Source organism: Aedes aegypti, chromosome 2 (assembly GCF_002204515.2).
Source record: "Aedes aegypti strain LVP_AGWG chromosome 2, AaegL5.0 Primary Assembly, whole genome shotgun sequence".
In the NCBI taxonomy this organism is placed as follows: domain Eukaryota; kingdom Metazoa; phylum Arthropoda; class Insecta; order Diptera; family Culicidae; genus Aedes; species Aedes aegypti.
Genome location: NC_035108.1, coordinates 29,068,757 through 29,091,784, shown reverse-complemented (window position 1 = coordinate 29,091,784; position 23,028 = coordinate 29,068,757). Strand labels below are relative to the sequence as shown.

Here is a 23,028-nt window from a genome sequence, read left to right as displayed (position 1 = left end):
GAGAGTGGAGAGAAATGTTGGCTCTAGCCAAACGCACATCTTCCATTTGACAGCTCTAGCTTACTGCGAAGCTCTGCAAACACATCATCATTGCTTTTGGGATGAACTAAGGTTGGTTTCTCAGTCAACACAAGAGCATGATATCGCTTTCTTCTTTGCTCTTCCCCGAACTGAGAAATGGGAAAAAATGCTCTCCCCCTGACTGAGAAAGGGAGAAAGTAATCTCTTTCTCTTTTAAGCACTGAGGTTGTCAAAACAAACTCTTTACCACCGTGGGAATGAAAATAAGCAAAGGCAAACGTGTAAACTCTTCATCCCGCAGATCAAGTTCGCTCAGTTTGTGTGTGGGTAAAATCGCTTCTCTCTTGTAGTTGATCATTAAAAGGGGGAGAAAGAGGATAAGTCAAGAGCAAGGAAGAAGCCTGGTGACACGTATCTCATGGACACCTCTATTGTATAAATTATACGAAACAAATCATTGAACTTACACCTCACCTCCTGACGCATGTATTGAAGCTTCCTTAAAACATTAGGGGACGTCCATTAACCGCGATAAATTTTATAATTTTTAACCCCTCTCAACCTTGGCCACATTTATTTTATAAAAAGTGCGAATATTTTGTATGAATCGTTGCGTTTCCCTGAACCTCCTCCTCTTTCTAAAAAAAACGTGACGTTATCTATTGATGACCCTTTACATGTGATTACATAAAGCATTGAGTTGTTCTGCGGACGGATGCGCACCATAAATGTTTCTTTTCCTATTTTCGATTCAACAAAACATGCTGAACAAAATATCAAATAATTAGGAACATTGTGTGCCTAACTTGACGCACAAGATTTTCATACAAAAATATGTCTTAAACCTTAAAAATAGAAAAATTTCGACGTCAATTTATGAATAAAATAATATTACTGACTGTTGTTGATGATATTGCTGTGAAAGAGCACAATATTTTCATAAAAATTGGTTAACAATATTTAGCACATTCACTAAGGAATGAAAAAAATGACACACATTTTCAAATATTTTTTTATTTTTTGTCTAATATTAATCAAAAATAAACTTTTTTTGATTGGAATCTTTCAATAACATGTAAATGAAGATTAAGGAATGAATTTTCGAATGCTAGTTTGAACTAGAATTATTTTATAATAAAATTAATTAGAAAATGTGTCAAGTTTGGACCCGCGTCAAATATGGTACGTTCACGGTAATACAGCTATACCCCGATCTACGACGAACTTCATCTACGCGGCTCTACGTAGGACAAAAACCGCGTAGATTCAATACCCATAGCTTATAGGATTTGGCCTATTATATTGTTAAAATGTGAGCTACAATTCCTCCATTTCGTTTTCATTCCATCGTAGCGCATCGTGTCATGGGGTGTGAGCAGGCCCGGATTTGGGGGGTGCCGAGGGAGCAAATGCCCCGGGCCCCCCGATTAAGCCCCCCCCCCCCCGAGGAACAAAAAATTAAGAACAAAAACATTTTGAAATACCTTTCAATATTTTCTCTTTGAACATATAACTAAAACGTTTCAGCCAACTTTCCAATACTAAAATAAATTGTTTTTCTTCGCCTAATATCTGAATCTCACAGTATGATTTGATTAATAAATATACTATAAAAAAATATGAACGTTAAGCCAAAATCTTCAAAATTCTTCTCTAATTAGTTTAAAAAATATTAGAATTTAAAACGCGCTCAACGTTTTTGCATGATCCAAAAAAATTACTTGAACTGTAAGAGAAATTCTTTTGTGACGCAGTAGTCAGTGTTTTTAAATATATATTCTATTTTGTATGCCATAGTTGATGAAGTTTTCTTTGAATTCAGTATAAGCTTAGCTTTGCTTCAGTAATGGCTTAGCTTTGAATATAATTCATAGAATATACATACGATGTTCATACAAAATGTTAAAGTTTAGGGAACTGTATAACAGCTTCTAACGAATCGACTGACCTGAAATTTGAATTACATCTCATAAATAACTTGAAATTTGATTCATGGGAAATTGATCAATTGTATTCAAGAGTTTGGAAGATATTAAATGAATATTATTTTGAAAAAAAAAAAATGCCAGAAAATTTACATTGGAATGTTTTTGATTTGATTTGATGTTTAGAAGTAGGCATGTTTTTGCATTTTTTTAGATGAAATGCAAAACTTGGTAGAATTGATTGTTTCCAAAATATCTGAGTATCAAAATATGGGTTTTTTTTGGCAAAATGTTCAAAAATTTAAAAACTTAGACGCTTTTGCATATAATTTGATGATTTATTCACAGTTCTAATTTGAATTTATTTCCAACATGCAGTTCAAATTTCAGCTCAATCGGTTTGCTACAAGCAGAGGTCTCTAAACTTTTGTATGAAAATAAGCCTAAAGTACACAATTTATTCTTGCCAGTACCGTAAATATCTTTTTTTCCAAACCGAGACAAACTTTTTTTGCCTTGTCGTTTATTTGAGGCTCATTCGCGTTTAACGCTTTACGGAGCCGAAATTATTTTTTAGTGTATACAATTCTATGACTTTTGCAGTATAAAATTAATATGGGATGGAGCCACGGTACTCGTGGCAACTCGAGGTTAGTGGTCACAAATTTTGAAGGAAGAACATGGTAGGGATTGAGATCAGGGTTTTCTGCTGCTCATCCGAGAGGTATATCGTGGTAGCTCGATTTTCGTTTAATGGAGTTGGTAACGGAGACAAATTGGAAACTTGTAGTAAATTTCATCAAAAAGAGCTTTGGACTATAACGGCTTTGTAGATTTTTACCAATTGTTCACTCTATGCAAATTATATAGAAGCCGAAAAACAAGCCAGTCTTCTACGAATTGAAATATTGAACGGAAAAATCATCTAAAAATTCTATGGGAAAACTTGAAAACAGTTGAATTTAGCTGACAATGAATATAACTCACAACCCACTTTTCATTTGGGCCCCTTATATTTTTGGACCGACCATCTCGTTCAAAACTCAAATTCAATACGTTGGTTTGTGGAATTCCAAAACGTATAGAATTTTGTATAAAAGGGCCCCCTTTATGAGATCTGACCCGGGCTCCCCGAAGGGCGAATCCGGCACTGGGTGTGAGTTCGATTCCCGATTCCCCCAATGAAACTTTTCAGGGAACTACTTGAGCATTTCCATCAATATCTTGGTTTTTTTTCTCGACTGAATTGTTGCAATTATCTGAAACTTGGCAATGAAGTTTATTGCAATACGACGCAAAAAACTACCGAAGTGAATCAAATGTGCCAAGAATAATTGACGGCTCGCTATTATAGCTAACTTTTGTATGTGATTGTTATACGTATACCATTTTCTTCTAATACGCTGATTACTTCATCTGTAAAAGCATCATATTCACAGGACCAACGAGTTGTTTAATGTGATGCTTCCTTCAAAAGGCAAATCGCCTGTTTAAAGCATAAACTTGTTGGTGTCTTCTTCTTCTTCTTCTTCTTCTTCTAAATATACTTAGTCTGCCTCTGTCTATAGTTGCAAGCATGTACCTTGTGTTGGTAAAGTTTTGGTCAATCATATCCTCGCTGTTTCCTTCTTCAGGGTAATAAAAGAATACCAACCAGGACAGAGCCGAATTCTCAGCTTATAGTGTTTGGCTACGCGAGGGTTAACAGAGAGCGATGAGAAACAGCGATCATATTCCACAGCTCAAAACACTATTTGTCCCCGTTTATCACACGGTTCAATTATACCCCTTTCGGTTAGGTAGCGAACGGTGAAGAGATAAGAGAAAAAATACTGATGGGAGTAGTCCAAATCTCTCACTGCCAGCTGATCGAGTAAATAGGGGAATAAAGATTAGTTACAATCATACCGCCGGGAAATATACTCCTCGTCCGTTGATAGTCCGCAATAAAGTTGTTTTTTATCCGCGATCTTCTGCGTTAATTAATTGCCGGAATAAAATTGTGTTACGGAGTGAAATAGAAGTTGAACTTGTTTCTACGGTGTCCGAAACTGATCCGTTTCCCGCGCGCGCAAACATTTTTGGTCCTTCGAGCCGGATCGAGGACGGTCAGGATCGGTTTGCGGATACGAAGCCCGCTTAAGCGAACAGTGCGAAAAACAGGATTGCGAACTACTGTGTGAGCTACTGTGTGGGCGATTTACATTGAGCAGGGTGTCGACTACCTGGAAAAACCTGGAAAGTCAGGGAATGTCAGGGAATTCAATTCTTGACCTGGAAAGTCAGGGAATTTCACTTGAGGTCAGGGAAAAAATATCAATACTACAACATCAAACGAGTTTATTGTCTTAAATGATATTGTTCAGGCTAAGTCATTGAGGAAATGCTCTTATGCATAATAGAGTAAACTGTACTTTACTGCTTATATTTATCCAAAGAATTCAAATTTTCTGAATTGAAAAGCATCAACAGTACTCTCCGAATAACTTCTTCGAAATTGGCGTGGATTGCTTTAAAAACATTTTGTTGTTAAGTTTCCTAGATCAATTAATTGCCTAGTTTGGCGCATTTAGCTCAAAACCTTGAAAAAAAATGCAGTTCACTACTTCAAATTGTATCAATCCTTACAAGTTTGCTCAAAATATCAAGTAGAACTTGTGAAACTAAGTACATATAGAGAAAAACCAATAAGGATTCTCGTATTTAAGTGGTGATGAATAAAAGCCGTATCTCAAAATTTTAAGCTTAGCTTAGCTTAGCTTAGACTGACTACACATATCAATGGTTGCTATTCCGTGATTGACCGAAGTCAGTGAAAATGCACAAAGAATCAACTACAAGTTCGGCTGAGATTGGCCATAATCTTCTTCAGTGTGCATAATTCAGTGCCTCTATTTATACATGGCCAATAACGGCGCCGGCCACGTCCTTGCAGTCAGGTGGGATTTAGGGAAGGAATGTTAGTGTGTAACCTTTGCTATTTGGAGACCGTGTTTTCCTCTGCATCTCCACAAAGGTTACTGGGAGGGATGTTTGTTAATGGGGAGGATCGTTGGGTCACAGGATTCACTTTGATAAGCGATTAGACCATGATAAATAATTATTTGTGAGATATAAACATGCTTATATGTAAATATAATGTTTTCATTTGATATGAACAATTTCTATGTAGAGGAACATTATGCTGACACTTGAGGTGACGAACAATTCAAACTTTGTTGAACAAATACCTAAATGTAACATTCCCAACACTCTTATGCCGACACTTACAGTGGCGAACCATCCAAAGTTTGTTGAATTAAGTGAACCTTTCGCAAGTCTACACTTGTAGTGTCGAACCATTCAAAGTTTTTTTTAATTACAAAAATAAAGGTAAAAAGAAAGGGGTGTTTTGAAAAAAAAAATTAAACATATGTAATTCATGAATCAGAGTTTACGTCGACACTCACAGTGACGATCCATTCATAGTTTGTAGAAAAATTAAATGTACGTCCCACTGTTGTAACGAATGAATGTGCAGTCATACATATTTTATAGATTAGAAACAATAGCATGAAACGAGCTCACCAATTGATCCGCCATCCTTGACTGAGCAGCAACAATCCACTTTCAAATTCACTCGTTTGCTCGGCTAAAGATCAAACACTACTAACAGACCGCGCACTTTTTCACTTCTAACAAACGACGCGCGACATGTTCGATCCTGCCCTCATCGCCTGTCCCCGCAGGAGCAAACGTCAAGGTCGAAAGATCAAACGCTACTAACAGACCGTGCACTTTTTCACTTCTCAAAATTTTAAGATCACAAATCTGATTAATCAAACAATAATTTATTTTACAATATACCCAGGAGATACTCTAGAAATTCTGAGGAAGCCTCTCCAAATTTCTTGATTTATTTTAATCCAGAACATTATTGAAAAGCAGAAATTTCGGGAATATTGTTTGAAATAATCTTCTCAACAATCTGTTGAGAACCCAACCCATCAAATTGTCAACGCGAATGGTTGTCAGGTTCTCTAGATCTGTGAGCTTGAAAATTCGAAATTTGGCTTTGATGATAATCACCTTAAATTGAAGATACAACGAAGCCACATCTCAAATTTTCGAGAGCATAAATCTCGTGGACCAAGCAATCGTTCGCTCTGAGAATTGGATTGATTGATCATCATCAGCGTGTGACCAATCGATCATGTTTGGAGCATGAACAGCTGTTTGGATCTCTATATTTGTGCTTTTGAACATTTTAGGTGTGGCTTCGTTGCATCTTCATCTTAAGAATACTTAGATAAACTCCTTGAAGAGAAAACCTAGGTGTTATTCATATCGGAATCCTAAAATGATACCTAAAATAAATTACATGTAACTAATCATCGTGAAGTATTATTAAAAATATTCTAAGAAAAAAAATTAATACATTTTGGGAAAAACTCTATGTGATTCCTGAAAAATGACTTTAGACTTATTCTTGCAATAATCCTGGAAAATCCAAATTCTATTCTTGGAGAAATTCAAGATTGAAAGAAATACTCTAACAATTTTTAGAAAACCCTGGAGATAAGGAGTTTTTAGGGGAAATCGTTATGGTAAAGTATTGAAGGAATATCTGCAAAAATATGTTTAAGAATTTCAAGAGGAATTTCTGAGAAATCTATGTGGAATTTCTTGAAGCCATTCTCCAAAAAAGTTTTTTGGCATTGGCTAGAATTTTACCTGGAAAAAGTAATAGCCAAATTTCATGATAAATTTCATGCACTTAAAAAGCATGGTGAATGATCGTAATAGTGTTGCTTCTTATATAAAGAAGTTGTAATAAGGTATAATCAGGAAAGGGTCCAGAATTGTCGTTTATGCCTGGAATTTGTGAAATTATATATGAGGTAGTTCAGTAGCCATCTTTGTTCAATTGCTCAGTTTAATCATATCAACTTGAATAAACGCTAAAAAATGTTATCTGACAAATATATTTCAGTAAAGTAATAGCTTTTCTTCAGTTTATTCATACGACCTAGTATGAATAAACTGAATACTAGTATGATGTGTATGTGAAACTTTACATCATGCAAATTTTCGGATGTGTATTTTTCTTGGATTACTAATTTTGGTTCAAATTAATTAATTGAGTGGCCTGGAATTTTTCTGGAAAACGACTGGAAGGTCAGGGAAAGTCAGGGAATTTTATTTTCAATATTGAGTCGACACCCTGATTGAGAAAGCCGCAGTGAAAAATTGAACGGTGTAGTGTTGATCGTCACGGCGGGTGGCGAAATTTAGTGCAGTGAGGAAGAAAGTGTGCCTACCGACGGTGAACAAACGTCGGCGTGATAATTTCGTACCATTTTCGACGCGGTAAATCGCCATCGCAGGAGGAATTCGAGCGCCATCAGGAGGAACAAAGCTGCTAACAATCGGGCGCCATCGAGGAAAGTGTTGCAGAACAACGTCGGCGCCATCGGAATTGCAGTTGCAGATTCAGGGAAGTACTGTGTAACGGTGGCTTGATGCATGTGGCCATCCGAAATAAGGCTGATAATAAATCCATCAAATGCATGTGAGTTTTTTCCATTGGCAAGGTGCATGAGTTGTGTCCGCTTTCTGTTGGTCTCGAAGTTCCGCTTGGGTCTGTTGGTTGCTTTTTCTTCTGTGGTTGATCTCCCCTCGCTGCTGTCGTTGGGTTGTACAGTTCTAAATCTGTCTACTTTAAACGCGATCGTGGAACGTCGAGTAGATCTGTCACAGTGAAAGTGTACCGGTGATAGTGATTAGTGCTTGGTGATTGAATTTGATTTGACCAGTGCAGTGATGGCCAGTGATTTGCGTGCTTTGTTGAAGCGTGAACGCTTGCTTCAGCAAAAGGTGACAATCGTGGAGAAGTTTGTGGCCGTTTTCGACAAAGATCGTGATGAGTGTGAAGTTGAAGTGCGACTCAAGGGCTTGAACGAAGTGTATTTGGAGTTTTTCGTGCTACGTGAGAAGATAGAGCTGCTAATGGAAGACGAAGAGGAAGAAGAGGAGGATGAAGACGAGAGCGATCTGTTGAAGAAGGGTTCTTCTGGCGGAAAAGATGCGCACACCCGTGAGCAGGAAAACTTCCGCATGGCCGAAGAATTCGAAAATCGCTACTGCAAGGTGAAATCGGCCCTGCTAAAACTGCTTCCACCCAAGGATCCAGTCCAGCGTGAATGTGGAATACCAGCCGATCGAAGCGCAGCGCATTCCAAGGTGAAGTTGCCCGAAATTAGTTTGCCCACGTTTAGTGGCAAATTAGGAGAATGGGTGATGTTTCGTGACACCTTCTTCTTCTTCTTTCTGGCATTACGTCCCCACTGGGACAAAGCCTGCTTCTCAGCTTAGTGTTTTTATGAGCACTTCCACAGTTATTAACTGAGAGCTTACTGTGCCAATGACCATTTTTGCATGTGTACATCGTGTGGCAGGTACGAAGATACTCTATGCCCTGGGAAGTCGAGAAAATTTCCAACCCGAAAAGATCCTCGACCGGTGGGATTCGAACCCACGACCCTCAGCATGGTCATGCTGAATAGCTGCGCGTTTACCGCTACGGCTATCGCGACACCTTCCGCAGCTTGATTCATCTGAACGGACAGTTGAACTCGATGGACAAATTCACCTACCTTCGGACGTCGCTTACGGGAGATGCTCTGAAGGAAATCAACACCATCGAGCTTTCGGCTGCCAATTACGAAGTTGCGTGGAAGGTTCTCCTGAAGCGCTACGAGAATAAGAAACTCATCGTCAAGGCGTATTTAGATACTCTGTTTTCGCTGGAACCACTCAAGAAGGAGTCGTATGACGGACTGAATCATCTCGTTAGTGAGTTCGAGAAGAATTTGCAGATGCTGGACAAGGTAGGCGAGCAAACAGCCCAGTGGAGTACCATTCTCGCCTACATGCTTTGCGCTAGGATCGATACTGCGACGTTGCGTTTATGGGAAGCTCATCATAACTCCAAAGAAGTGCCGAAATATCAGGATTTGGTGACATTCCTGCGCAACCAGTGCGCAGTGTTGCAGTCAATAGCTCCGTCGAAGTCTACCAGCTCCGATCAACGTCCGACGAAGTTTGCTGTGTGTCATGCTGTGGTGAAGATGTCCAACAAATGTCCATTTTGCGGCGAGTTTTGGCATTCTCCGTTCCATTGCAACAAGTTCCAGAAGATGAAGGTCACGGAACGCAACGAAGCGGTGATGAGAAGCAAGCTGTGTCGAAACTGCCTGCATCCTGGTCATATCTCAGGATCATGCGATAAAGGCGTCTGCCACCACTGTCAGCAGAAACACCACACCATGCTCCACTTCAACCCGGTAAGATCCTCCGTTCCACCCGCGCAAACGCGAAGTCAAGAAGCCAGCCAACCCCAACGTCAACCACAGTCCAACCCACAGCAACCGAACCAACAAGCACACACTCAATCAAACAATGCACCCACACACACTGCCAACTCACAAATCAATAGGCCACAGCCTAGCACAAGTCAAGCCAGCACAAGCCACAACTACGTTGCACTACCCAAGACACCTACACACAACATCCTCTTGTCAACGGCACTCGTACGAGTTAAAGACCGTTTTGGAAATGTCCTGCTTGCTCGAGCTTTGTTGGATTCTTGCTCCCAACACTGTCTCATGACTAAGGAGTTCTCGAACAAGCTCAAATTTCGAGTTTCACCCACCTTTTTGTCCGTGCAAGGTATTGGTTCTGCACAAAGCGTATCCACCAAGCGAGTTAGTGCTGAAGTTTCTCCAAGGTCGCGAATGATTTCTCCGTTCGAAGAAGAGATGCAGTTTTTCGTCTTGCCGAAGCTGACTGTGTCGTTGCCTACCTCCAGTTTTAGCCCATCGGAATGGAGTCTGCCTGAACAAGCATTCTTGGCGGATCCAGACTTCCATGAATCAGGACCGGTGGATGTAATTATCGGAGCAGAACATTATTTGGATTTGCTGGCAGATGGACGACTGAAGGCGACGGAGAATGGACCGACTTTGCAGAATACCGTTTTTGGATGGATCGTCTCTGGCCGAGTGCCGGATTGCCCAATCAGCGGATCCCGTTCCATAGTCAACGTCTGCTCAACTGCGGAGCTCCAAGACCAGCTGACTAGATTCTGGGAAATTGAAACTTGTCGTTCCATCAGTACACATTCCGTGGAAGAATCTGCTTGCGAGGAGAACTTTGCGAAGACAACTGTACGCGACGATACGGGAAGATTCGTAGTTGCTCTGCCGAAGAAGGATTTTCTCATCGAAAAATTGGGTGAATTAAGGTCTACTGCGATCAGACGGTTGAACAGTTTGGAGCGAAGATTGTCAGCGGACTCCGAACTGCAGCACCAGTACTCCGAGTTCATCCAAGAATATCTGGACATGGGACACATGGTAGAAGTCACCGAGGACTGCGAGGGAGTTGCATACTATATGCCTCATCACGCTGTCTTCAAGCCAGAGAGCACAACAACCAAACTTCGAGTGGTGTTTGATGCCTCCTGCAAAACCTCAACAGGAGTTTCGTTGAACGATGCGTTGATGGTCGGTCCCGTCGTACAAGACGAGTTGATCAATATTAATCTCCGATTCCGTCTCCATCGTTACGCCGTCGTTGCTGATGTATGATGTATCGCATGATTGCAGTTTCCGAACATGATCGAAAGCTCCAGAGGATCGTGTGGAGAGGTAGCAGCAACGAAGAAATTCGAACGTTTGAGTTGTCAACCGTCACATACGGTACTGCGTCAGCTCCGTATCTCGCCACGAGGTGCCTGAAACAATTGGCGGAAGAAGGAGAGGAGTCCCATCCCATGGCAGCCGCCGTGCTGAAAGAAGACTTCTATGTCGACGATATGCTGACCGGCGTGGACGAGATTGATGAAGGCAAGCAGTTCGTCGAAGAAATGGTGGATTTGATGCAATCCGGAGGTTTCACGCTGAGAAAGTGGAACTCTAATTGCGAAGAAATTCTGCGGCACGTTCCAGAGCATCTACATGACGATCGGACCATTCTCACGCTGGATACAAGCGATTCTACTGTGAAGACACTAGGCCTACAGTGGGAACCACGATCGGATGTCTATCGCTTCAGCACTCCGAAGTGGAATGAATCAGATGCAGTAACCAAGAGAACAGTTCTGTCCGATATCTCCCGTTTATTCGATCCCTTGGGATTGATCGGCCCAGTCATCGTTCAAGCAAAGTTGTTCGTTCAGGAACTCTGGAAGCGGGAATGTAGCTGGGACAGTCCGTTGAGCGAAGATATGAGAGAAAGATGGCTTGAATATCGCAGAAATATGATCGGCTTGGACGGAATAAGGATTCCACGTTGGATTGGCGTTACAACTTCTCTAGAGTCTGTAGAATTGCATGGCTTCTGTGATGCATCCAGGAAAGCGTACGGTGCGTGCATCTATATTCGGACCGTCGCTGCAGACGGTACTGTAGACGTACGATTGCTGACAGCAAAGTCTCGAGTTGCTCCACTCGAGAATCTCAAGAAGAAGAAAAAATCGCTTTCCACACCACGGCTTGAACTTTCTTCAGCGTTACTACTCGCACATCTCTACAAGAAGGTGATCGACAGCATCCACATGACCGTGGAGTCGCATTTTTGGACGGATTCCACGATTGTGAAGTACTGGCTATCGTCAGTTCCCTCCAGATGGAAGGAGTTCGTCAGCAACCGAGTATCGGAGATCCAGCACATCACCGTTGGCGGCACCTGGAATCACGTCCCTGGAATGGAAAACCCGGCAGATATCATTTCTCGGGGAATGGCACCCCCGCAGTTGCAGTACGAGTCTCTCTGGTGGCGTGGGCCGCACTGGCTTCTCCAAGAACGAGCAAACTGGCCGACAGCTGAGCCAGATACAAGCGAACTGCATCCGTCGCTGTTGGAAGAAAAGGGAGTCATTTCCGCATTACTGCCCAGTACGGAACCTAGCGAAATTTTCGGTTTACGGTCTTCGCTGACAGAGCTTGTAGCTTTCCTACAACGGTTTTGCTTCAATGCAAGGAGTGCGAATCGTGATAATCGCAAGCAAGGTCAACTAACGCTCGTCGAACGCGACGAGGCTCTTCGATTGCTAGTTCGCCTAGCACAGCAAGAATCCTTTCCGCAAGAGTATACCGAGCTGTCGCGTGATCGGAGTGTCCAAGATTCCTCGCGAATCGCTTCGCTAAACCCAGAAATGGTGGACGGCATTATTTGCGTTGGCGGCCGGTTACGGAACGCCAAGGTTCCGTCGAGTAGGAAACATCCGTATATCATCGATCATCACCATCCATTCGCCATGCTTGTCATGACCGAATATCATCGGGATCTGTTCCATGCGGGACAGCAACTACTAGTTTCGACCGTTCGCGGCAAGTTCTGGCCGACAAACGCCCGAAATCTAGCTCGAAAGGTGATCCATGATTGTGTACGCTGCTTCCGTGTCAAGCCGAAGATTCAAGAGCAATTGATGGCCGATCTACCATCGGAGAGAGTTACGCCTTGTAGTCCCTTCCAACGCGTCGGCATCGATCTTTGTGGACCGTTTCAAGTCAAATACCCCCAGCGTTCTGCCCGTCCCGTGAAGTGTTTTGTCGTCGTTTTCGTTTGCCTGGTAACGAAAGCAGTCCACCTGGAGTTAGTGGCTGACCAAACATCGCAGGCATTCCTGGCTTCCCTCAGACGGTTCTCGTCTAGACGTGGAAAACCATCGCTAATCATGTGCGACAACGGCAGAAATTTCGTCGGAGCTAAACGCGAGATGGCAGAATTACGGCAGCTTTTCATCAACCAACAGTTCCAGAACGCCGTGGTCCAAGAATCGTCGAAAGACCACACTGAGTTCCGCTTCATACCAGCCCGCTCCCCAAATTTTGGAGGATTGTGGGAAAGCGCTGTAAAATCGTTCAAAACGTTGCTGAAACGAACGATAGGTTCAAGGACGTTACAGTACGACGAGTTCCAGACGCTGCTCACGCAGATCGAGGCAGTTTTGAATTCTCGCCCGCTCACACCAGTCAGCAACGATCCCAGTGATTACGAGGCACTTACACCGGGCCATTTTCTCATCCAACGTCCGTTGGCAGCAATTCCGGAGCCGAACCTTGATGGTCTACCGGAAAACCGTTTGTCTGCATGGCAAACCGTGCAGCACTTTGTGCAACTTTTGTGGAGGAATTGGTCGACCGAATATTTGTCCAACCTGCATAACCGCACGAAGTGGACCAAGAAGCGTGACAACGTGAAGATAGGAACGATGGTGGTATTGAGGGAGGAGAATCAGCCACCGTTGAGTTGGCTTCTGGGTCGGATAACCGAGGTACACACTGGAGCAGACGGAATCATTCGGGTAGTGACAGTCCGAACGAAGGATGGCAGCTACAAACGAGCAATCTCGAAGATCTGCATCCTACCAATCAGCGATAATGTTCAATCAGCATCAGGGGAGAACTAGGACTCCTCCACCGGCGGAGGTCGAAAGACCTCCGCAGACCAGTTAAGTTAAGTATTGTTTAGAATTTCAAAAAGTTAATCGGCTCATTTCTCATTCGTAGCCACATTCCGTCCTCGTTTCAAGCCCAAGAAACGATGGAAGTCACTATTCGATCCGGTCTCTCCATTTATCGAGGTAATCTGTTTTGTTCTGGTGGTGGTACGTTCTGCATGAACGGTGCATGAAGCAGTCGTGCTGAACTTAGTTCGGCAATATTATATTGTTCCGTGAAGTCAGTCATCTTGGCAGTCGTAGACTGCACAATTCGAAACCCTGCTAACCACAATCACACGCTTGGCTATTTGAGGTACGAGTGTACGAACTCGCAACGGAGGTAGAAGAGAGCTATTCGTCCTCCCGGAATCAACGAAGAGGTCGTCAACGAGTATGGCCAACTCGAACAACGGTCTCGAATCGGAAATGTTTCCACCAGCACATTTGTAGTTCGCTAGCAAGTACCGACGATCGCCACTGTGACGTGTAGGGGTATCATCAGCGCCTGGAGGCGCCGCGGAGGCCAGGAGGCCTCCGTTCCAGGCAAGTCTTTGTTTTGTCCAGTAATTCAGTTTAAAAAGCACCCGTTCATATGATTAATAGATATACCGCGGCGAGGCGAGGGAGCCCCGTCTTACCGATGACGAATCACCACCGACAAAAACAAGCAATCGAGATGTCCACCCAGTCAAGCAAGTCAAAAGTCCAACCGCATCCGTATATCCACCAAGAGTCGAAGAGCAGCAGATCCGTCAGCCTAGATGGAAGAAGAAGTCAAGTCCGCAGCAGCAAGGATCGTCCAGAATCCAGATCCAAGTCCAGCAACCATCCGAAATCGTCCGAAGTAGCAGCAACACAATACGTCTAGCACCAGTAGCAGTAGGAGTACGGTCAACCCGGCGACCGAGAGTGTAAATAGTAGATTAAGAGTAAAAAGTGAATTCGTATACAAAACAAATCAGTTCAGAGTAGAAAGAAGTTAGTATAGAGTAGGTAGTTGATTGAAATCGCCGAGATTTCAAGGCGGCCGGCATGGCTACGCGAGGGTTAACAGAGAGCGATGAGAAACAGCGATCATGTTCCACAGCTCAAAACACTATTTGTCCCCGTTTATCACACGGTTCAATTATACCCCTTTCGGTTAGGTAGCGAACGGTGAAGAGATAAGAGAAAAAATACTGATGGGAGTAGTCCAAATCTCTCACTGCCAGCTGATCGAGTAAATAGGGGAATAAAGATTAGTTACAATCATACCGCCGGGAAATATACTCCTCGTCCGTTGATAGTCCGCAATAAAGTTGTTTTTTATCCGCGATCTTCTGCGTTAATTAATTGCCGGAATAAAATTGTGTTACGGAGTGAAATAGAAGTTGAACTTGTTTCTACGGTGTCCGAAACTGATCCGTTTCCCGCGCGCGCAAACAGTGTTCTTATGAGCACTTCCACAGTTATTAACTGAGAGCTTTCTATGCCAATTGACTATTTTTTTTTATGTATATCGTGTTGCAAGTAGGATGATACTCTTTGCCCTGGGAAGTCAAGAAAATTTACATTACGAAAACACTCTCGACTGACGGGGTTCGACTTGCTGAATAGCTGCACGTTTACCGTCACGGCTATCTGGGCCTTTCGATCTTGTAAATCTCATCCTCAAATGTAATGTCTTACTGTTTGACAGTTGTTGTTCGGGGTTGTATCTCTTTTTCTTAATCAGATCCTCACAAAAACTGAATTTAATATTTTTATACATCATTTGAAGGAAATTCGGATACAAATCCTGACTTCCTCAAAAAAATATCCCTCATGAAGGTCTTTGTAGATTTGGCCTGGAATCCGTTATGCAATATTTTGTCAAAAGCATATTGAAGATCTAATTTGAAATCAAACGAAAATCAGATCTGTAGTCCGTCGAGGTTTATGCCAATAATCTTCCAAATATCATGTCTTAGAGTTCCTTTAAACCTACTGTAGGTAGCATAGGATATCGCCAGTTATGCACTAACATGCAGAAAAAAATATTGTTAATCCAACAAAATAATGAGTCGAATTCGACGAAGCTGCTAAGAATCTTGCCACCAAGAATTTGTTAGTAACTGTAGAAGTGAAACTTCTGAAATCCCTTTAAAGGGCACCGAAACGGGTTTACGCACGGGGTTAGGATTTTATTAAAAAAAGAAACACCCTTATCTTATTTTTCAACTGATTTTTTTCTGAAACTTTCTGGAATGGTGCATCCACACATTTTTTAGGAAAGATATTAAGGAGATCATTTGGTCTTTGAGGCTAGAGTTACAAAAGACCCCTCTTGTAACTCTATCGTCAAAATCCAAATGACCAAATGGGTTAAATCGGGCCAAAAATCGATCAACTTCCTCTTAATTGCTAGAAATTCCGAAAATTTCATCGCTAAATGTAGTCGATTATACTTAACTTAATGCGAAAGCCGTGTTAAAGTTGATTGGGATAACCAGAGTCTGAATTTGAATGCGCTGGATTGCAATGAAACAGTATTTTTAAATCCATTTACCCTAGCGTGGAAGCTCGCTGCATCGTTACTAAGGCAAGCGGAGTTGCGCTTGAGAGAGTTGTCCGACGATCGGAAAAAGTTGCAAAGAACAAACATTCAGAGGTCACTTTTTAAATAAATTGAAACCTAAGTGCTTTCCCGTATGCCTTTTGCTCGAGAGAAACATCAAACTTCATTCTCTTCTTCTAGTATTAGGTACGTCCCTACTTAGTGTTCTACACTTCCACGAGAGTTTTCTCTTTCAAAGTTAGCATATTTGCATTAGATAATTCTCTATTGAGATTCTGCTCAGAGGGTTCGAGTACATTAAAAAGAGAAAAGCAAAACAAATTTTTGCATTCGTATTTTGTGTCTCAAGTACGCTGCTACTTTATGCCCTATCAAGCCAAGTAATTTTGCAATATGAATAATTTCTCGGCCGATAGGGAACCGAAGTCAGACACGTTGAGCATGGCTTTGTCGCAGAAGCTAAAGAGAAGCTAAGGAGCTATCTGATTTTATTAACTGCACGTTCTACACGCATAAAAAAGTTACACTAAATTTATTATAATTTACTTATAAACGAGCAAACTGAACTTACACAAAAGTTGTGATCATCTTTCACTTCTCTTTTTTTTGGTACCCTAACCGGCAATAATCGGAAAACGCACATTTTTTAAATATATGGAATTGTGATGTTTTGATTGACAAGCGTTGGAGCAAAAAGAAGGAATTTTTCACAAAGTTCCTGCTAAAATTCAATTCTACGCCTACTTGTCCCATGCTCTATGTTAACATTATGGACCGCGGGACAAATGCTTTTCAAAAATGGTTTCAATCGCGTATAAATAAAAGCATCTGTAACTTACCTACTTGGTTCTAGTTCGGTTGCATATCAATATCAAGCCTCATAATGTTTCATTTTCGTTCCAATGAACATGCATTTCACTTCTTGTTTGACGACATGATTTGCTGCAACTTTTCAAACAAACTCTTGAAACTTCTCCCAAAATGCCGGTTTTAATGTTATGTTCAAATCACTTTCATTTAAAGCATCCGCAACTTGCATTCAATATTCGTTCCTATAGCCACAACTCAAGAAGATTCATCCCAGTTGCGAGAAAGTTGCACTAAAGTACGTGTATGACAGCTAGATGTTTCTTTGTTTCAATCCAGTTGCAATATGGTTGAGTTGTACCTTACGTATCATCTAACAACGGAAACATGATCTTGCAACAGTTTGTTTGTTTTAATGGTGTTTCTCATGTGTTGCGCGGAAGTTTTTGCGAAAAGTTAAATTATTTCAGGCGTGGTCTAATTTCGCCAGTAATGAACTTGTATTTCGAAGGGTGCAGTAAAGTTATAAGCAATAAGCTTTGATTAATGGGCCATGTGGTTGCTGTTGGCGAAGCAATTGTTCGAAGAGCTGATGGAGTAGTGAGTAGAGGAGAAGATTGGTGATCTTGAGGTCGGAAGTTTGATTCTCTTTCATATTTTTGTTTTCATTTTTTGTTTCTCTCAAGTATTTTGCAACAAATAAGCAATTTCGATATAACTTGAATATGTTGCTAACAGACTCCGCCTCTTGCGCTTTTTGCGTTGCAATTGTAAGTCATATTTTCAACCATTGACAACTTGGATTAGTTTCAAGAGATTATTTTATTCTTGAGTTGAAACAAACTGTGCTGAAACTAGCTCATCAAGATCTTGAGATATAGAAGATTGAAATAAAAAATGTTAAACGCCACCATGCGCATAAATTCGCTATTAGTTTCGCTATTTTCAGGTAGTCCTTGATCTGCTGAACAACTTTGCTGAAGACACCAACCTTCTAGCTTATCAGGATACTGAAATATAGAAGATTGAAGATAATGTGTTCCAATTAGGTTTGTTACTGCCAGATGGCTCCTGCTTAACAACTTTGCCAAATACACTACAGGCACGCGGATAGCAACGTGGAAGTACTTCTTAATGCTCAATGCATCTCGCAATTCATCGTGGAGTTGATTATAGCATCAGGTCGTCAAGACGAGCTGTGATTGAAGGCACAGAGAAGACGACAAAGTCGCATGCGCTGACGGTTAGAACATCGGATGTTTCGACTTCGTCATTACAGCTAACGGTGGAAATTTTGGTGTACTGGAAGCAAAGCGTTATATTCGGTAAACCTTTAAAGTAAAGTATGAGAATTGAGAACTGTGTATCATATGTTCAAGTCTCTCGAGGGTATATTAATTCAATTCAATCTTTATAGTATTGTTGGTTGATCTGGAAACAATTTTATTTTTAACTCCCACGAAAAATTTTGTCTAAGCTCTGATAAGATTTTTGTATGGATTATAATAATATTTGTGCTTTATTTGAGTTATAATAATATTCGTGATTTATCGCTTACAACAACACAAAGTTAATTCGTATTTTTTTCAATAACTAAAAGTCTACTCACTTTTCGTTCGGTTTCGGTTGATACTGTGGCGGCTGTGGACTGACGCTTCTCCGAAACTGCGAGCTATGATAATTCTTTTTCGGTTTGATGGACAGCTTGTGCTTTGAAATGGAACTATCGAGCAGGCTTTCCGTCTTGCCAACGTTTAGCTGTGGATCCAGTTTTGGCCTCCTGGTGTGTCAAAGAGAGAAAGTAAAAGTGATAATTTTCTAAACCACCGGATTATGGATTCGCAGGTACCCACTTTGCCCCGGCGGCGGTGGCAGCTGCGGATGATACGCCCATGTCCAGAACTTCGACTAGATCTCCCACCCGCACCGAGATGGAATCGGGTCCTTCGGCATCGTAGTTTTTGTTCACCACCAAAATGTCGTACATCTGGACGGGGAGAGAGATAAAAACGGAGAGGTCAAAATAGGAAAATTGTTAGGATAAACACTTATAGCATGTTTCGGATGTCGGCGTCCGTTAATGACGTGCAGTAATTAATGTTTAAGTACACCGTTGATCTATTTTCGTTCCGTCAGTTACGAAAGAGCAGTGCCAGAATCAGCAGTTCGCAGTAGCATCAGCCAAAATTCATCCATCGCGAGAAAGTCATGTTCTTTCCCAATTATCTAATTGAGTAATAAATTTTTCGAGACCAGAAAACCAAATTTGCCGCGATAATTAATATCGTGATAATTAAGCACCCATTCAGATTTCCCGCAGGTTGGCATTGGATCCCTGTACAAACCATGCTGGGATCGTAAATCCGACCTTAACGACCGTTATCAATCTTTCCGGACTAGCGACGGAATGTTTTTATGTCATCGAGACTCAGGCAGCTCGGAAGTCGTTAATCGTCGATCGCCGAACGGTAATGGAATTTGTTGGCATGTTTTGTGGGTATGTGCTGTGGTGCACCCACAAGGGTGCTGCACCCGAGAATCGTTTGAAAAGTGTGTCCGATTTCTGTATCAGCTATTCGCTTACAGCTGACAAGGGATCGTTCATATACCACGTTCACTTTCGGAGGGACAATAGTTTGGCCAAGGCAAGGGCCAAGGCAAGGGCCAAGGTCTTCACTGCACTCAGATTTTCTAAATTTCATGTTATCAGAAAACAAAATTGTCTACGTGGTTTGTGAACAATCCACCAGACAGTCCATTTCATCTTTATAAACAAAGTAAGATCATTTCTTGTACGTCCCACTGCGAGTTCGCTCTGCGTTCCCTCCTTGTTGTTGATACACTATGAACACTCATCATCGATTCGCTATTCTTACGAGCGCATCGAAAGGCGTTGAGTGAAATAGAGCATATCGAGCGAAAATTAACTTCAGTTGGGGATTATTTAGTGGCCAGAGTGCAGTGGACCGGGCGATCCTCACCGTCACAGACAAATGGATCATTTCACCACCAAATCCATTCAGCAATATTTTGCTGAGATTTGCCGAGCTAAAGCGACCAGCAAAAAAAAAAAAAAAAAATGCTGAAAATTAATAAAAATTTTCTGAAATTGAGCAGATCATGATGATCAGCAGAATTTGCTCAACTGGCAGGACGTTATTTTCCTAACGACTGACATTTTTTTCTCTTTTTTAGGTGAGAAAATTTTCAAGACCTACGAAGATTGGATTTGGTGTGGTGCGATAGTAGACGATTCTCTGTGTGGTGCGGTGGTAGTCGATTCTCTGTGTGGCGCGGTAGAAGAAGAATCCCTGTGTGGCGCGGTAGGAGTAATTCAAGGGCGGTGAATCTTTGCCCTTTAGTTCGGTGTCGGAGGATACAATTCCTGTGTGGCGCGGAAGGAGTATTTCAAGAGGACGTTATTCGCCTTGGATTTTTGAAAATTGAAACCACCTTGGTTGCAGTTTGGTTCAGCTGAAGTTTGTTAAGTATTTTTTTGATTTTATTTTCATTTTTTTTTTCTATTTTAAAGTATAATAATACTTTAATAATAACTGTTGAGTTACCGTCATGGAAACTGATGATGGAGAGGGGTCAAAAGAAAACGTTGTTTCTAGTGATTCCTCTTCATCGAATAAATCCTTTCGAGTAAAAGTTTATCCGTCTAGTTTTCCTGGACCTTTTGTAGTTTACTTTCGTAAGAAAGAGAAACCAATCAATGTTTTATTGATCTCCTCTGAGATATATAAATTATACACGTCCGTTAAAGAAATTAAAAAAAATTCTCTGGACAAATTGCGTGTAGTTTTTGGATCAAGAGATGATGCTAACGCTCTTCTTGAATCCAAATTATTTTTTGATTCCTATCGCGTTTATGCTCCTTCTAATGCATGCGAAATTAATGGAATTATATATGATGAATCTTTGGATTGTGAAGATATTAAAATTCATGGTTCAGGCATTTTTAAGAACAAATCCATTTCTCCTGTTAAGGTTTTGGATTGTGTTCGTTTATCGAAATTATTCTTTGCTGGTAATGATTCAAAATATATGCATTCAAATTGTATAAAAATAACGTTCTCCGGATCAGTTCTTCCGGATTACGTTATGATTGATAATGTGAAATTTAGCGTGAGACTTTATTATCCAAAGCTCATGCATTGCGATAAATGTCTTCTTTTTGGACACACTTCAAAGTTTTGTTCAAACAAACAGAAGTGTTCTAAATGTGGAGAACCTCATCAGTCATCCGAATGTAATAAAATCTCGGATGTATGTTTTTATTGTAAACAAAAGCACAATTCTTTGAAAGAATGTGCTGTTTACATTGACAATCAATCTAAATTCAATCAAAAAATTAGAAATAAAAATTTATTGTCCTACGCTGAAATAACAAAATCCACTGATAGTTTTTCATCTCCCAATTCATTTGATATTTTGCATGATGATGTTGAGAATGAACCATCACAAAATTTGAATAGTTATGTTTATAAACCTCCTAGTAAGAGGAAAAGAATTTCTAATAAATCTTTAAACAATAATTTGTTTTTTGAACCTCAACCATCTACTTCTTTCGATACGAATTTTCCTCCCCTTAGTGCATCCGTTCCCTTCAATAATATTCCTGGATTTCAAAGAATTGATTCTACTCATTCAATTAACAAAAATGATCAAAATTCGAACAATATTTCCAGTTACAAAAACAATGAAAACTCTAATCAATCAATTTTGAATATTTTGGAAGAAATTGTAGATTTCTTGAGATTGAGTGATTTTTGGAAAAAAATAATCAAATTGATTTTACCATTATTGGCCTCTCTTTTAGATAAATTGAATTCATTTGTTCCCCTTATTTCTTCTCTATTTTCGTCCTAATGGCTTCAATCAATTCCAAGGAATTACACATTTTACAATGGAATTGTCGTAGTATTATTCCTAAAATTGATAAATTAAAAGTTTTATTGAGTAATTTCGATGTAGATGTGTTTTGTTTAAATGAAACGTGGTTAGGTACAGCTAGATTTTTCCGTATCCCTAATTTTAATATTATTCGAAAAGATAGAGATACATCATTTGGCGGAGTTTTAATTGGAATTCGTAATAATGTTGAATTTAAATACTTAAATGTATCCTTCCAAAAACAAATAGAATATGTGGCTGTTACGATTAGAAATGGGAAAAATGAGTTTTCAATTATATGTTTTTACATACCTCCAAATGCAAGTTTTAGTTTGTCAGAAATTAAAAGCGTCTTAAATGAAATCCCATCACCATTTTATATACTAGGAGATTTCAATGCACATAATTTCGCCTGGGGTAGTGAAAAAACTGATGGTAGAGGTTCATTAATTATGGATTTGATTGATGATTTGAATTTGAATATTCTTAATGATGGATCGATTACTAGGATTGCTGTGCCTCCTAATAATCATTCCTGTGTTGATTTATCTTTATGTTCAAATAATTTATCAATGCAATCATCTTGGAAAACTATTCATGATCCAAATGGTAGTGATCATTTACCAATTTTGATTAATATGCAAACTTCTGAAGACAATGAAGTGGTTTATGAAGTTTTAACTCCCGATATTTGTAAAAATGTTAATTGGAGTAAATTTTCTGATCTTGTTTCCATTTCATTAATCAATATTGTCAATTCAGATACTCCAATTGATAGTTACAATACTTTTTCAAAATTGTTAATAGATTGCTTGCAAAAATCTCAACATAATAAACCATCTTTAAAAAGTACAAAAAAAAATCGTCCTTCGTTTTGGTGGGATAATGAGTGTTCCATTTCTTTAAGAAATAAATCTAAAGCCTTCAAATTATTTCGCAGATCAGGCTCCAGAAATGATTATTTTCTATATTGCAAAGCTGAAGCACAGTTTACTAGACTTACTAAATTTAAAAAGAGAAATTATTGGAAAAATTTTGTTGAAAACTTGGACAGAGAGACTTCATTGTCAACTTTGTGGTCCGTAGCACGTAATTTAAGAAATTATAATTCTTCTCCATCCACTATTTTAGAATATTCAAAACAATGGATGGATGATTTTTCTTCGAAAATTTGTCCTGATTTTGTTCCTCCGTCCATTGATTACAAAACTAATTCAATTAATTACTTTCCTGAACTTTGTAATCCATTTTCAATAGCTGAATTTGACATGGCTTTATCAATAACCAAAAATACTGCTCCAGGTTTTGACAACATTAAATTTATTGTACTAAATAATTTACCATACGAAGGA

General features: G+C 40.3%; 1 protein-coding gene across 1 annotated transcript in view; it reads right to left on the bottom strand.

The window, feature by feature from the left end:
- LOC5578167 (obscurin) overlaps positions 1-23,028 on the bottom strand; it is a 206,626-nt gene that overhangs the window by 73,954 nt on the left and 109,644 nt on the right. The window contains 2 exon segments of the mRNA XM_021840377.1: positions 18,387-18,557; positions 18,631-18,764. Of these exon segments, the coding sequence (XP_021696069.1) occupies positions 18,387-18,557; positions 18,631-18,764 (305 nt within the window).